A 17,221-nucleotide genomic window follows, 5' to 3' on the forward strand; every position below is an offset into this window, starting at 1 on the left:
TAGAGTTGACACTCGCGTGCATGTAGAGAGCATCCATCTCTAATTAGACGGGAGGTCACTCGCCAAGCGTTGGCGGCAGACTCTCACTCACGCTAGCTACGGCATCGTGCAGGGAATTGTCAATCTTGTCAATTGGCATTTAATCTTATAGTGCCCTCGATTTCAAATAAACACTCTTGTTATTTTGCGAGGATACTCTGAGGTTGATAAATTGTAAAACGGAACGGAAATAAAGGCAAAGTCATTGAATGTTCAGAAGATTTAAAAAGATTAAAACGTGATGACAATCTGTTTCCTGTAAAACTTGATTGCCTTCAGGACACAGTTTCCTTTGTCTTCGTCACCCCGGTACCAAGGCGAAATAGGGCTAAATTTCTACAAAGTTACGATACGACTTCAAGGATATGTGAAATATGCCATTTCCTGATATACCCGGCACCAGCACGACTAAAAGATTCGTGATTCTGATACCGCCACCAGCGTCCGATCCGATGAAATTTGCTCCAGAGTGCTAAAGAGCCCACGTCGGTGGACATCATCACCAACGATGAACCTGCTGAGACGATAGTGGCAAAAAAGCCCTCTCGCTTGCTTAGGTCTCATGAGTCGGTTGCATCTCGAAAGAAGAGAACGCCAAAACTGGCCTTATCCAACCTATCAACGGCGTTTTTTTTTTTTTGCTGCGCATTTGCCGGCCAAGAGCCCTAATTTTTACCCTTTAATAACGTTTGCCCTAATAATGACGAATGTCACTTATGCGTTAGCAACATCTGGGACCAGTCAGGTAGCATCAAAGCGGACACGCAAAAGCACAGAGAATGATCTTTGCTACAGCACTAGGCATCCCCTATACTATCAAGATAAAGTGAAATATTACGAAAATATAGAAATGAAGGTCTGTCAGTATTGAGAAACAGTTGGTATGTCACTGCATTGCCACCTTTTGCTCTGAGTTGCTTGCATCTTCCAGCCACGGTGTTTAATCGGATCACACCAAGAGGCTACTCACTGACTGGTGTACGACTGGTTAGAAAATACTAGGCAATTTGCACTGATACGCAAATTTGCTGTCACACATTGAAAGGCTTTGCATTCTGCTCTTGGAGCAGCCACGTCGAAACTTTTCGACCTTGCATACACCAGCAGACACTGGACGGCGACGGCAGGCACAAACATCAAACAGGCATCGGTCAATATAAGAAACTGGATGTTTCGAAACGATGCTCGCGACCACGAGTGAACAGTTATTTTGGATGCTGTATTGTTATCAAGAACAGGTATATCTGATAACACCAGTCAGGTATATACACAAACCATAGCATTATTGGCAGCGTTTATGATATCATTGAGTCTATTTTCTATGCATGCCAGACTGGGAACCATTTGTATGGCAGAATGTCATTCGCTGTTGTAGAACACTAATCTGAAGTCTCGACGAATCCTTAGTTCAAAACATCTTAAGCTCGAGTTATTCCAAGTAAGTGGAGCCAAGTGTCAGAAGTGGACAAAATCCAGCATACACCTATGCGAGCACGCCGGGTGCGCCGATAATGTAGTGGTTAACCCAAAACCGTTAACCACCACACTATTGGCACCTTCGTGACCTATCACGGTCAGAGATCACACCCAGCGAGAAATATGCAAGCTGCGCTATCGGTACTCCGTGTATGTGAGGTGCCCATTAGACCACCGTATGATTTCATTTCAAGCAGAAACGACAACCCTATTTAAAAAACGAATTGGCCTAAATTGACACAACTGAGTCACATGAAATATTCGTTAACCTTTCCAGCCGTGAGTATGCATTCCGATTTGAAGTGCCCTGCAGCAGAATGCATAAACTTATTTCTATCACGGTGCTTACTTTGCTATGAATTTATTTTTATCACAATACTATTAATTTTTTATCACAAAACTATGGAGTTATTTTCATCACCTAGAGTTACATCAAGTGGCATAGGCATCGTTTGAGGCATAGGGTGATAACTCTTGCATTTTGCCACAAAATACAACATATGGGTAGTGTGGGGAAGGGGAACAAAAACAGTTTAATTCGATTGAAGATGAACTGATGGCAAATTCTCCCAACACTCCTACTGCAGAATGAATGTTTTTCATGAAGGCCCGCCGCTCACCTGTTTCTGGACGTGGAAACTCCGTGTAACACACGGGGCGCTATCCCGCTCAACGGTGGGCCGGGGCTCTGCCCAGAGATGAACAGCACCACACACAGACTGTTCTCTTCGCCACGAACAGGCTGAGCACTCACGCCGACTTGGTGCTCCTGCAATATGACCGTGGTTTTTATGCACACGCTGAACTGTTGCAGATTTTCGCGCGCTCTGGTTGGCGCTCACCGTCTGCAACGGGGACAGGGTTGCAGTCGGCTGACGGTGAAAAGTGAAGGCCCGGCTAGGTGATTCCCAGGCTGACGGCGGCCGGCTCGCTTGGCACGGGCGCGTATGGGTTAGCCCGCCTCCTGGTCAGCGCGTGGCATTACATGCACAGCTTGTTACATAGGAATATGCTTACATGGACGTCCGAGCACATGCTCCCCCTGACCCAGCCTCCCTTTTAGTCGCGTTGGACATTTTTTGAGAGGAGGTCCTCAAGGATCTGGGTATGGCAGTAATTTTAAGTGAATGCTTAAATGCATGGCGGTAACAGACTGCAGTTCTTCAGAAGATATGAACATTTAAGACGAGCTTTGTGGAAATTTTGAGCGTAGGTAAAAATTAGGTAGGTCTGGCTTACCTGTGCCAAGTAAGTAATGTTTAATCTCAGTCTGGGAAGCTCTTAGCATGCATTGCATGTCATGTTTCTACATGTGTTATACTCAAATTTCTAGCTTCATACCTCCCTTCATCATTCGATTCAGTATACAAGCTCCACGATTCCAATGAAATGCATATGAGGCGAGTAAAACCTTTCGACCAGCCATTGCGTAATAGCAACTGTAGGTTTTTTTTACAATATCTTGCTTTGGCCCTAAGCTGTGAAACAATATCATGATTTCATATCTCCCAAGAATAGCTGATATCCTTGGATGAAAATCCATCGTTAAGAACGTCATCCGCAAACATTTTATGAACACATCAACGTTACCGACATCTTAAATGATGTTGTTTTTTTTCTCTGTGGGTGTGTATCTCACTCCATACTTAACCGTTCACCACTCCCATTAGGGCAGGCCAACCCTGCATGCACCCTGACAGCGCCCCTCCTAGGGCTTCGGGATGTATTCTAATTTCTCAACATGCGTCCCAGGGTGCTGCGAGCCCGTCTCGCCCGCCGTTTCTCAACCCTACCCTATGCTGTTGTCTTTGTATGTTGTGCTCTTTAATACAGACAGCTTCTAAGCACGTCTGGCTGGAATTCCTCGTAATAAATCAGTGGTGAGTGGGTTACCCACCTCTCTGTCGGAAGCAGGTGGCCAGCGCATTTCAACAACAATTTGTGCTAGCTCTGATGCAAACCAACGCCATTTCCCAGCTGGAAGAAACGCCTAATTGAATGTGCTAGGTCAAAAAAGTCCGGTTTATGGAAATATTTATGTTTAAACCAGCCCGCAAAGCTTTCACGTTTTCACGTCGCCGTAACGCTGGTGCCATATGATTTAGTCCCACGATGAAGTCACAGCGTCGCCTACACAGAATGCAGTAATGCGGGGCTTGGAAACTGACAACGTTTACTTACACCGTGAAGGTCTAGTAGCAGTTTATTGAGTGGTTCTAGCGGGCTGTCATTAGCTGGCTTTGGCTGTGACTACTTTAAGCCTTCCCATGTATGATGCGTACTCGCCTATTGCATAACACGAGTCCTGCTGGGTCTGCACCACCTATTTGCCTGCTCCTTTTTGTTTGTTTCTCCTTACCTAGGAGTGTTTATGTTTTCTGGTGTCAACGTACGGTTCATTGCGTCGATGGGATAGAGGGAGGGGCACTCCTGGTTACCTGTTCATGGATAACGGTATAGAAATTATCGTCCGTCACCTCCCACTACAACAGCGCATCGCTAGCTGTGGGAGATGTCTGCTTTCAACGCGTTGGATTCAGCAACTGTTTCGCCGGATGCCGCTGAGTTGCGTTTACTAGTCTGGGGTATACAGGTTTCCATTTGTCGCATCATATTTAAATGCCTAGCGCGGGGACGGCATTCAAATGTCCATTCGATGAAGAGCGTACATTGACCATTTGTCATCTAAAGCACTCAACGGAATTGAACTCGTCCAAACAGTAGCTTGGATTGAAATATGCTGAGTTGCAACATACTTCCCTGATGCATGCGTCACGTTTCTTTTTGTGGGGAATTGCCTACTTCCGTTCGATTGCTTCTTTAAGCCGACTGTAAGGTGAGGGCGACCTGGTGACTTTTGGTTATGATTGGCTTTTAGCTCGGTGTCGCAATCAGAGAAGAAGCGCAAAACTAAGGCTTCGGGTCAAAAACCGCTTTTTGCATAGCACCTCTTGCTTAAAGAACATTTAAACTGAAGAGCTTTTTGAAACGCTTTGATGTGCCAGCCTTAAATTCTCGTTAAATAGCAAGTGCCACCTTTGACAATCGTCATTAAAATCTCTACGATGAATGTGCATGATAAGTTATTTCTGTACATGACACCAGAAAGTGTAGTAAGCTACCCAAACACACAACAGGCAACGCGTTCGCCTTGGTTAACGCTCGCCCCAATACGGGGAGGGCATCAACGCCTCATTCTTTTTTTGCCGGCTTTCCCTGGCATGTCGTGTAACGGCCCCCCTTCCATTTTTTAGCTATCGAACATATATTTTGCATGTTTTTATGCTCGTCGCTAAACCTTCTGGTTTCCTTAGAAGATACGCGTTTTTTTTAAAGCATTGCGGCAGCCTACGACTGGCACCAGTGGCACAGGCAACGGACGAATCCGCCGGTCGCGGGCGGCAGCTTATCATGCGCACGACAGCGCCTAAGCTCGTGGTAAGGTAATAGGTCATAGAAAAGTCATGTCAAGTCACCTTAGTGCCAACAACTAATACGCAGAGCCGTCGCTGTCCATGCATGGCGATAAATGCTTTCTCTGACATGAATTACATGAATGACATTCCACTTTGATCACTAGCCTCGGATGCAAATGGTTAAATCATGTTCAGCAAAATGAAAAAACTCGCTGGAGAAAAGGACCAAGCGAGAGACGGATAAAAGGTAGGGAGATGGTCGCGAGGACGACAGGAAAACGTGTCGCCCCTCTCCCCACTTTTCTCCAATTATCCTGAAATTTTAAACTCCGATGACTGTAAGATGAGAACATTAATACTACACAGTGTTACATAAGAAGCCATCATACAGTGGCACGAACCGTATCTGTGTGTTATTTCGTCTTGAAAAAATGTCTGTGTTTCCTACAAAATTTCACAGGGAGCAATTATATTCACTAAAATATCATGAATACTGAAGGCACTTGCGGCTGGGACCACCATACCCCAATGCCCAGATCCTTTTGCTTTGCCCACCTTTGCCCAAATCCGTCCGCTACACAAAGGGTTTGGCCACGCCCACCCCTTACCCATTTGTTGTCACTTGAGTCCATCCGCTCGCATTATTTCTGATACTTTAGTCCTAAGTTATGAAGGATATTGAAAAAGCATTCTAATTACATCGATATGTTGGCGTATTGTTTGCTAACGCAGTAAATAGACCAGAAGTGAATAAAATAACCACATCAAGGGATATCGTGAGATGTTTCTTGAAGGGGTTGCCCGACATTTCTTGATCAGCTTATCTACACCTGTATTCACGCCCGTAATTTCCACAAATCTGTAATTAACCCAGATTGTCGCCGATTGCACATGGGAACCATGAATTTGGGCCGTCTGCAGAGGTCTTCAGTTTACAGCGGGCGAACACGTATGGAATGTTGTTTTACTGACTCTGCCTGTGTAGGCCATCAGTTTACAGAGGGCGAACGCGCATGGAATGTTGTTTTCGCGCTCGTTAGAGCTGGCTTGAGCTGTCGCTGAGCCTCTTGTTGGACCACGCGTGCACGCACACATCTGTCGGTTTGATGGTCCCGTAGCTTGAGCGGACCGTTGCAATCCTCCGAATCGTGTTCAGGAGTCGCTTTTGTGATAGCGCGGAGCTGGAAAGCTAAAATATAAGCAATCTCAAGACCAGCACGCGATATTCAACGAAAGACCACATGAAAATACTGCGGAGCTGTGCAGCCACAAGCGGTGTTCTTACATTAAAATTTGACGGTGCATTTTAGATTAAAGTAGTAAGTTAGTTTCTTCCATGTTCAAGGTAGAGTGAATAGACGGTCAAGTCCTTGGCATATGATGTTCAGCGACCTGCACATACAGTTCAAAATCCCCACAAAATTACGCCTTCGGAAGACGCGCGGGTGAAGACGCAGACTTGCAGTTTGGGAAATAGATGTGATCAGGTAATAATTTGTCCAGAAAGTCACCGGGGAAGTTGAGGTTCACGGGTTCCGCATCTACTTTATTACATATTCCTGCAAAATTAGAAAAAAACATCGTGCTGCATCAATGCACCCAAGTCCGCCATATTTCCGACGTCGCGCACAAAATCACGGCCTCCGGAACTATTGTCTCGTGCCAGCGATACCCGCTGGGCTTGCCGATGTCACTACTGAACATTTGGAAGAGCGAGGCAGATGTGGTTTAATTGCACGTTCATCATTGCAGCTACAAATACATCGACAGAGCCGTCGACGTGCTACTCCGTTTTAAAACTGTTTAAGCCGTCCGGCGAGCGGAGAACTTCATTTGCTCGCAATGTTTCTAATGGGGCCGTCTGCAGGGGCACAGCCGGATCATTGGCAAGGGGATAGGGGGGGGGGGCGCCGCAGGGCCGACAAAAGGCCCCCTGATAGTGAAAGGGTCCCCCCAAAAGTTAAGGAATTCGCTGGATATGGCCCATTTGTTAATGGAGGCATGCTTCATTGTTTTTTCTCAGTTTTTCACCTTCGATGATAGGTGTGGAGTCAGAATCTAACACGAAATCAACTCCACCAGAATTATGTAGCTAATAACTCGAGACATTACAGGTCAAATAACTGCATGAAAGAAATGGCCGGCGCGCTTCATTTTGCAATGGTCCAGTGGACTCCTTCTAAACTGATATTGTCGGGGTGATCTGGGTTCTGCAGAGATATTAAGTAGCGCGCTAATGACGCATGTAGGTCGATATTGATCGGAAAGCTGTAGCAAGGTGGCCTGTTCAACATTCAGTAAGAAACAATAAGTGATACAAATCATGTAACGCAGTTTTGAACATGCGCGCTCGTACATTCCAGAAACAAAAACCTCCACGCAAGGCGCTGCAGCCTCCACATGCCACGCAGCGTCGGCCTCACGGCTCACACTAGTGCCCCAACTGGCGGATGAAAATGGTGGCGCACCTGACAGTCACCTTACAGCGTTTTAAAAAATCAAATGGTACGTTTAGGAGGTATTCCGAGTGTACTTTTAACCTGTGCGAGTTTAAGGTGGACGATAAGAAAGGATTGACATTTGCAGCACCGCGCGAAGTGGTGTTGGAATCTGGTGGTGGAACTAGAACAGTAAAGGTAAAACCGCTGTTTTTCGTGTTGCCCTGACAGTTAATCTGTTCAGAGGACAATACTAAAGCTGCAAAAAAGACAAGCACGGCCTAATCTGTAAACGGTTCGAAATATCCTGAAAGGCATTCGAAAACATGATTTCACAAGATCGCTTTCACGCGCATAGAACCCATCGCCTTGGTGTTGCAGTGGCCAACGCCGCTCGGTTTTACGAACACTGCATCCACGGCCATCGCGATCTTGTTCCCCAGGTTGTGAGCACGCAGGCGCAAACCATTTGACGCAACTTGCTCCACAGGCCGAAGAGTTAACGTTCTCAGACAATCATGGTATAACATTGTTTTTGAACTCATATCGGCCCACGCTTCAGCACTAATGAGACACATTATTTCTTTCCGGGCAAGGGCTAGGGTCACATCACTGTTCGCGGCCAAGGGCTGAAGCGCCATTCCGCCCCACCGCGAAGCGGAATGGGTGTCTTCCGGCTGTCATTCTGGCGGCACGGCGGCGGGATCCTCTGGTCGATCCGGAGGCTCTAAGAGGGGTGCATCAAGCCACATGGTCGCCTTCCGGACGCGGGAGGCCTTCTGACCCTCGCGTGTGGCCACAGATCGACGCAGGAACGCTCATTGACGCAACAAAGACTCTGACCGCCGCAGGCGGTCGAATAATAGGCATAGACTCTAGTTCGCCTTCACAGCCCATGCTGAAATTGGGTTGGAGGGCCTCCCGTTTGGCATTGGGGGGCCCTGACTCGCACAGAACCCTTAGGCTGCCCCAATGTGAGCAACCACCATAAGCTGTAGTGTTTCCTTTCATTACCAATGGGCACGACCAGCACTGTCCCGCCCTCTGACATTCGGGGTACCGTCCCGCCCCTGTCCAACGAATGTTTCCCAGGCTGACTCCCGACCTCTGGTTGACACAGGCCACCCCGTAAGGTGCTCTGAACCCCTGGCCGATACAGGAGCCCGACATTGTTGCAGGGGCTCCGACCGATGTAAATCACAGGCCCAAATCAGCCAATGTAAATCGGACCCTCAAATGGGCCCTCAACTTGGGCCATCAAGTCCGGCCCTTAGTTTTAGGTCTCGACGGAGCCTTCAGGCTTCTCGAGACCTAAGAGGGGTAGCGTGCCTGCTGTACCGCCTTCTCCTCGTGCCTGCACCGTTGGCCATATGTCTTCAAAGCTATTGATCTTCTGATCCGCCGTGTAGATCGCCAGTTTGCATGGTTGGCTGTCAAACCGTATCCGGTGAGTAAGCCAGCAATGGCATCGGCTGTGAAGGATTCACACAGGGAGGGGCATGCGGCTATGACAGCAGGAAGCGGAAATATAGGCCTATGAGTGGACAAAAACAAGTTTTTGCTTGTTGTGATAGTAGTGCTTGAGGAGATTTGGGGGGCTAATTATGCTGCCCAGAGCCCCTACGATGCTGCTTATTTGTCCAATGGTCGGTGTGCTCCGATCTCTAAGAAATATTTCACGCCGCACTTCCTGTCTTTACATTTGCTCTGATGGTCCTGCTTCGTTGTCGGGCCCAATATGCTAACGTGCCACGGTACTCTTGACCGATCAAAGGCCTTCCACGGATTATTCCCATTCACCTGATAGGCCTCAGCTGCAACTGCGGGGAGCCCCATATGTTAACCTGCCGGGGTACTCTCCGTAGTTCAGAGGCCCTTCACATTGGTCTCGAGTTTTGTCTCGGTTATTATTTTGTTATATATGACCTCGGGTTAGTGTTCTATTGCCCTGGGCTTCATCCGCTTGCTCGGACGGCCCTGCGCTATTCATGGGGGCCATACAAATTAACCTCAAAAGATGCTCAATGCCCAGAGGTTCTATACATTTTGCTATGGCACTTTCCATTTCCTTTTATTTGAAGAGGACCCTAAACTCTTGTCGGGGCCCTTTTTCTGTTAACCTGCCTGAGCGCTCTTCGTTGCAAAGGGACCCGTCTCATTCGTCTTTGACGCTTAATATTTGCTCGGAAGACCCCGCGCTGTTGTCAGACGTCCTCGTTTATCTGTCGAGGCACTCTCCATCTCTCACTGGCCTTTCACATTGGTCTTGGGCTCGTTTCGTTAGCTCGAAGAGCCCTGTGTCCTGGCTGTGAGCTACATTTAGTCCACTGGGGCACTCCTGATCGTTCAGGAGGCCCACGATACTGCACATTGGTCTTGAGCTCGTCTCGTTTGCACGAAGGACTCTACACCGTTGACGTGGACCTCTGTGTTGATCCGCCACGGCGGCACCCTCGATTGCTTAGGCGCCATCAACACTGGTCTTGGACTTTTCCATTTTCTCGGGGCCTGCGCTGTTGACGGGGCCCTACACGGTAGTCAGCCGGGCCTCCACATTGGTCTTGGGTTCTTCCCGTCACGTCAGAAGGACCTTGATCAGTTGCCAAAAGACATATCTGCTTGGCAGCGTCAGTGCTTTCGCCATTTGCGATGTTTCACCTGCTCGCGTACACACGCCTGGCTAAATCGATTCAGGCACACAAGCCCGAGATCTACACGATAAAGATTTTCCTTGGCGCTCTAGTCACAGATAGCAGAAGCCGTATATGTGTCATGCATTGTTGCCGCGCTTGTTTAAGATAACTGTTCTTGACGTCGTATTTTTTGGTTCCCTTGGCTGTTGAAATTGTGACACCCGTGTATCATATACTCGTGTATCATATTCTTAACAGGCTTCCATGTTAACACGTGTGGTACTCCTTCACAACAGTCAAAACAAAAACTCTACATTACGCAATAGCGATTCGCTAATCGCAACATCGACTAGTTTGCTAGCAGCTAAAAGCCGACTAGCCGTTACTGATCCTGAGATCAAGAGTCCCAACAAATTTCGATGGCATTTCAAATCAAACTTCAATCCATTTTGCTACGTATTTTCCAAAATACTTCGTAAGATTGCGCATTTGAAGATTGTGCACTCTCGTATAAAAAGCAGACTCAAAAATCGGCTTAATCGGCTCAATCTGACACATTTAATCCCCAAAATATTAGTATTTTTACGCGGCCTCAATATCCATCGAGCCCACCGCTTTGGCCACTCCCCTTACCAAATTATTGATCCGCTTCTGGATGTATGACGACGACGGCGCAGTGTTGTCAATCAGTTTCCTTTTTCAACGACTTGGAAAATTTAGCAAGCTCGTCTAACGCGCCGACTCGCCCAAATCACCAGTAGTGAGGCCCACATTTATAAAGCCACATCAGTAGTGCAGTCTTTTTTCGAGCTGGTTTGATTACAGGTCACGAATCACGTCTGAAATTTGTACCGACGCCGATGTTCTTTGCAGCCAACATGTGTGTGCGCAAATATCGAATTCAAGTTTATAACCAAGAAGATGCTGAGCGCAACGTGCGCAGAGTCATGTGTGCTTATTCCCCTTAGGCCATCCACAGCCGTACATTGCAATGTTTCCCTTAGAGACGCGGCTATGGACATCGCCGTCACTGGACGCCAACGTCTCTGTCGAATAGGCCATCCCATGATGCACGTTTGTTTCTTGGTGGGTGACGACACGCCACGCCGGTCGTGCCGAAGGCATCAAATGCCACGACAGACCGGCCATTCAGCCGCTCTCCGAGACGCGACGGGTAACGACGACGTCCAATCCCGCCCGAGGCGCCTGGGATTCCGCCCCGCTGACCCCTGACACCCAGCGGGCGGACGTCCGTCGCGGGTAAACACCCTCCGCCCGCTCTGGGGCCGTAATGGGGCCGATCACAAACACCGGCCGCCGGCGGGCACCGGTCCGGTGGTCCACAGCCCCGGGTCTCGGCAGAGCTGCACTACGGCAAGAAGGGTGCGCGATCCTCCCATTCCACGCCGCGCGGCTCAAGGAAGAGGTAAGTGTTTGGCGGGACGCCAATGGGCACAGGGCATGTCCGACGTCTGGAGCCCACGCCTGGCGCGGGCAGGCGTGGGCTCGGCCCTCGCAGCGGTGGGGCCTCGGAGGTGATGCGGGGTTCCTCTGGCCTTCACAGAATTCGTGCCCCTGATGCCCAGCGGCCGTCCACCGGCAGTGTGGGCTGTTCGTGTCTTTCTCAGCTCTCATCTACCATCTCGGCATGACATGTCTCTAAGCTGGGGCCTCGGGGGGCTGTAACATACTGTGAAGACCACTACTTTGGTGTGTCCTCCGCAACGTAACATATGGGAACATTCTTAGCTGGATGAAAGATGATTCGTGACGAAGGATGGAGGGTGAAGGCTTCATTCGTCGTTTCCTGCCAATCGCTAGAACTGCAGCGCATTTACCCATGTGGCCGCCGTCGCGTTCTCAAAAAGGAACGATCCCTTCGAGCGTCAATAGCGTGCAACAAAAGCTTCGTTGCCTTTCATTTTGCGATGACATTTTATTTACTTAATTCCTCCTTTGTTAGTTGATGCGGCTATCACATAGTCACATCGACTGTGATACCGATCAGCATTTGTCGCCTTGCCGAGCTGATCTGCCTCGGCCCGGCCTTGACCACCATCCCTCTCCCACACGGCAACAGGCGACGTCCGATATCCGCTGTCTGAAGGCTGACGTCCGAACCTGACGTCCGCTGTCCGGTGTACGATGTCCGACGCCTGAGGTCCGCTGTCCGGTGTCCGATGCCTGACGTGCTATGTCCGCCGTCCGATGTCCGTCGCCTGCCGTCCACTGTCCGGTGTCCGATGCCTGACGTGCCATGTCCGCCGTCTGGTGTCCGACGCCTGACGTCCGCTGTCCGACGCCTGACGTCCGCTGTCCGGCGTCCGATGCCTGACGTGCCATGGCCGCCGTCCGATATCTGAAGTTTGAATCTTGATGTTCGCTACACGGCGGGGTCTGACCCTGGCTTATCTTGATCTGCCGTCAGACATGCTCAAGATGGTGCTCGCCGGTGCGATGGTGGCCGGTGCGATGGTGGCCGGAGCGTCTCTGGTTGTCGCGAGGGACGGCCGCTCGTCGTACGGAGACTACGGACAGCACCCGTAAGACAATTGATAGAGAGATGGGATGATTGGGAGACACCTGAGATAGGATAGGATGACTTAGAGATTTACTTCCAATTGCTTGTTAGTCTTGTTAGTTAAGCTTCCTTTCCGCAGTCAACCCTGCTGAAAACAAAATACCTGCCTCTTTACTGTGATAACGCTCATGAAACGTCTAAGAATATTCGTGAGTCTTAAAGCGTATTTGGCATTTAAATCACGCCTTTGTGTTCCAGATATCCGCCCGCCTACGACCGCATAGGTTGCGACTTTCCGGTGCAGGCGGTATCTTCAAAGGCATACGGTGAGGGTCATTAGCAATTATTTAATTCATCGCCTTGTCCAGAGACTCGCACCACTTCAGACGTACCTTACCCAGCTTTCGTACTTGATTGACGTGTCTCACCCCTTCAGGCCGGCAGAAAATAATTGCCCATCACATCTCGTGTGTCCATGGTATGTCGCATGAGACACAGAGCTGCAAGTAAATAATGTTTTAAATTGCAATCAGCTCATTCTGGTGGCTCAGTTGGTTTCAACGCCTACCTTCCGATTCAATCAAACATGGTGGAGAAGGATCGAGTCGCTTAAAGGCCCTCTATTAACCGCTTGACTGGGAGGGCCTGCGGCCGTTGGCAGCGGCGTCGCTAACGTTCAGGTGACGTCAGAAGGCAGGACGGACTTCGTTGAACATTGAGATACACTAATCTGTTGCTTTGGAGTTTCGCCTTTGACCTGGAATTTCCAGATCGCGTGGGGCGGTAAGTGCTTATGCAAGAGACAGTGCTTAGGCGTCTACTGATCTTAGAACTTAAAAACTAATCAACCAACAGGTGGCCTCGGATAACAGATGGTGCGCTGGGGGAATGAGGTGTCGTGGCTTTCTTTTCATTTCCATTGAAAACAAATGTATTGATCCTGTTGAGAATGCCTGGGTGGCTTGTTTTAGGGCGTCATGGTCCCGGAGCGTTGCTGCACAGCTTTCGAGCCCGCTGGTCAGCTCGCGATGGCCGCGCTGTAGCTATAGCCTACCCTACCGCTATGACTCTCTTACTGCAGTTCCTAATGTGGTTCACTGCCCCTAGTCCAAGTCGCGCTTCACTTTTGGTCCTGCCGGCCGCATATCCGGGCGCTAGTTGTCTGTACTCTACCTGGCTAACCGGGTCCAAAACGGAATGTTCCTCAGAACGGTCTATGATCTTACGGCACGGCCTGCCATTCAGCACGGGCGGGTTGCATCCGTTCAGGTACACACCGCGCCATGGAGCCATCAAGAGCACACGAGCATCAGCGCTGACAACACCTATCGGTTCCAGAGATCGCCAGCATCGTCAGCGCTGTCGGCGTCGTCGCGCTGGTCTTAATGGCCATTGTCGCTGTGATGGCGAGCTTATTCGAAATCCAAGTTGGCGACATCAACGTTAACGACGGCAAGCGTGCGCTGCTGCAACTGCCGCTGTTCGACAAGGTCGTCTCCGGCATTGAAGAGGATGCAAATCCTGTATGGAACGGCGTCGCCACAGCTCCATCGGGCGTAAGGCCGGTGGAGGCCAGAGAGCCACCGCGCGGCCGGTGAGGACAGAGAGCCGCTGCGGTCTCCTTTTCGGAGCCCCGTCGCTCATAGGCGGCAGGCAGAGTGGCATCGGTTAACAGGTGGTGCGCTGGGAGAAAGAGGTGCCTTGGCTTCACAGGGGACGGAGCGCCTCGGTGTTCTGGTGTGTTCGGACAAATCCCGATCGAGATCTCTTGATCCCGACGGAACATTTAGAGGCTTTGTAAGGAGTCATATGGTGGGCTTTGGACAGGGACGCCATTGCGGCCAGCAAGACCGTGGGCATTGTCGCGGGTGGATGTTCGGCATTGTCGGAGTGGATGCATTTTTTTAGTGTGCCAGGTCTGTGTACGCGTTGTGCGCGCAACCGAAGGATCTGTTCGCTGTGAGCATACTCTATGTTATTTACATGGAAATACATGAGCGGTATCGCGACGAGCTAAGAAAAAGCAGCGTCACAATCGGCGGTGGGATTCGAGCTTCTGGCACGTGTTGGGTGCAGTCAGAACAGCACCAGACTCTACCAACCGCAAACGTTGTTATAAAAACTGTCAGAACAGTGATGTCGTCGCTGACTATGCTAAGGCAACCTTCGATGGCTCTAGCCAGGAGTGTGACTTAACACTCGCTTGGGTGGGGTGGGAGGGGCTTAAATCGGCCCCTCAAAGGTTTTTTTTCTGGGATGGTCTCTGAAGGGCGCGGCAAAGTCGCGCCAATTCGTGCGTAGCTGTAGACAATTGGAGAGCGGATCATTTGGTGTCAGAAATTTAAATGTGCCTTATAAGGCCAGTGACATTCGTTGGGCCAAAATGAGGCCATGGTTTCAGCGAAACCAATGTCTAGGGAATCGTTACATCTGACGCAACAGCGAAGTATTAGATGAAGTCATACATCTATGAGATGCTTTCTTAGGCAACACAACAATTGAATCAACAAATTTTATTGACTTAGGATCAGGTATGAAGGTCAGACCAGGGACAAAACCAGGCTGTTTGGAACCATTACTCTATGGCCTGCCGTATGGGATAGCTTCCGGTGCTCGTTTCGTATTTACTTTTAACAGAAAGCGCATTAGACACCTTTCATGCACTTCTTAAAGGTCAGAATAGATCACTGACCCAAAACAACTCAGATCTACATTTTGTTTGATAAGAACATACTGCCTGGTGTGATCGTTGTCGCGTATTCAAATGTAAAACTCAAAGCAGTCTTGTATGATTTTCTTCACCATGACCCTCCGAAGGTCAAACAAGGTCACAGATATTCGGTGAACATGCAAACTTTTGCTTACAACAAGTATCTAGATTCTTTGGACACTTTGGAGACCAACTTGGAGTTTGCCCCGAATGACACGACCTGGAAACCTTACAATTTGACCTAAGTGAGCTCATGTAAACACTAACACTCCTGGTGAACTTGGCGTCACTAGCCTTTTTAGTTCCTGATGTCGCAGAGGGAGCCAACTTGACCCCCGTCCGAGTGAAGGGTAGCCAACCGGTCGGCCGGGCGTGTGTTAAATAATCTACGTCCACAGCAACAAGATGATCTCGTGATGGATTTGACTGTACACTTATTACAGCGTGTATTGGTACAAAGAGCCAGAAGCCAAAAAGTCAAATGGGAAAAAGCGAACTGGATAAAAGTCAAGGAAGTCAAAAGGACAAGAAGCCAACTGGCAAAAGGTCAAATGCTTAAAAATCTAAAGATAAAAGTGGAATGTATTAAGTAAAGAGATAACGAGTAAATGTAAAATATCACAAGGGTGAGAGCAAAAGGGATAAAGACTACAACGAGAGACTTCCTAAATGTCTTCCATTTCCCTTGAAGCTTTCATCACCTGTGTGTAACGAGGGAAAAGACAAGTCTAAGAAATCCGAACCAAAATGAAAAGATGCTTGCAAGCCCTGAAGACCGTAAGCGAAAAAATATCGTCCGTTGCGTGGGGCATTTCCAGGTTATCTTCAGGGAGCCTCCTGGTCTCTGCACGGCTGCGAAGCCTGTACGCCTCATTTACGTTAAGGCTGGTTGCCCCCTTATATGTTAGCATGGCCTCTTGCATGCTTGCAGGGACCCTTTGATTGTGGGTGTGGTGAGTAACGGCGGCGCTGCAGGGGGGGGGGGGGGGGAGGGTACGTGTTTTTTACCTTTCTGCATCAGGTCGCAACTTTCACTGAGGGATTTACACAAAGTGTTTCTACTTACCAAGTCGATAGAAAACCACCTCGTTCGTTCAATCTCAATATCTGCTAATGTCATTGCTAAAATTTGGCTACTTTATCGGACAGCTTGACAAAGCCAGCCGAACGTTGTTAAGAGAAGCTGTACCTTTTTACAACTTAAACATGTTTATGCACGAAAGTGGCTGCTAAAAGGAACCAAATACGCTTATAAAATTTAGGAGGTAAATCATGTCTAAAATTGTTCGTTTTCTTTCTCTCACTAGTCTCAACATCCCAACAAATGAGGTTACCTATGCCTTCCTAACACCCGAAATGACTTAGTAACGTAACATACACTTTCCCTAACTTAGGAAAGTATAATACTATTATGAGGAGTTGGTGATGAAAATGGTGATGAGATGATAGTGCAGGTTCCAGTGTCTGCTCCCCACCAAAGCTCAGAATACCAATGAGACAGCCTTGCCCAGGAGCATTCTCTGTGAAGAGCCTCCATTTTGTCTAGGGTGCCGGAAACTACCTGAAAAATTATTCTTTAACTCAAAAACCGAGGCAGCGCTCGTCAGAGTGGGAAGTTCTTTTATGGCCATGGTCTGCTATGGTTGAGAGCATCTAAAGCAGATAATCTAAAGACATCACTTCGCGAGCAATTATCGTGAGTTAAGACCCTTAACTAAAGATGTGGTTTCCATTCAGCTGCTATAAGACATCACATCGTGCAGTTGAGAAAGGGGCTTCAGCCGCCTCCCTACTCCCCGCCCACTTTTACTTCAGTCCCAAAAAAATTTGGAGGAAAAAGGGTCGGATCTGGGGCGAAGCCAGCTGGCATGTTTCTAGGTAAGTTGGAGTCATTTTTCATTGGTCAGTCCCCCAGCCATTTTGAGAAACTACGACCCTGCACTTCCGCCGCGTGATAGTGGCCCTTGTTATCCAAAGATGGGACCCGG

General features: G+C 48.9%; 1 protein-coding gene across 1 annotated transcript; it reads left to right on the forward strand.

Moving 5' to 3' along the window:
• Positions 1-11,310: 11,310 nt before the first annotated feature.
• Positions 11,311-14,535, forward strand: LOC119095485 (uncharacterized). Its single transcript, XM_037218319.1, has 4 exons — positions 11,311-11,428; positions 12,431-12,545; positions 12,782-12,849; positions 13,862-14,535. The coding sequence occupies exons 2-4, from the start codon at positions 12,433-12,435 to the stop codon at positions 14,119-14,121; spliced, it is 441 nt and encodes a 146-aa protein (XP_037074214.1). The 5' UTR covers positions 11,311-11,428; positions 12,431-12,432; the 3' UTR covers positions 14,122-14,535.
• Positions 14,536-17,221: the final 2,686 nt, after the last annotated feature.

Source organism: Pollicipes pollicipes, unplaced genomic scaffold, assembly GCF_011947565.3.
Source record: "Pollicipes pollicipes isolate AB1234 unplaced genomic scaffold, Ppol_2.1 Scaffold_4219;HRSCAF=4965_pilon_pilon_pilon, whole genome shotgun sequence".
Classification (NCBI taxonomy): Eukaryota; Metazoa; Arthropoda; class Thecostraca; order Pollicipedomorpha; family Pollicipedidae; genus Pollicipes; species Pollicipes pollicipes.

Bases quoted from the DNA above. Each gene is read 5' to 3' on its own strand.
- LOC119095485 (XM_037218319.1), top strand. From the start codon at position 12,433: ATGCTCAAGATGGTGCTCGCCGGTGCGATGGTGGCCGGTGCGATGGTG. The intron at 12,546-12,781 runs GTAAGACAATTG...TTTGTGTTCCAG, and splicing joins GGAGACTACGGACAGCACCC to ATATCCGCCCGCCTACGACC. The intron at 12,850-13,861 runs GTGAGGGTCATT...TATCGGTTCCAG, and splicing joins GGTATCTTCAAAGGCATACG to AGATCGCCAGCATCGTCAGC.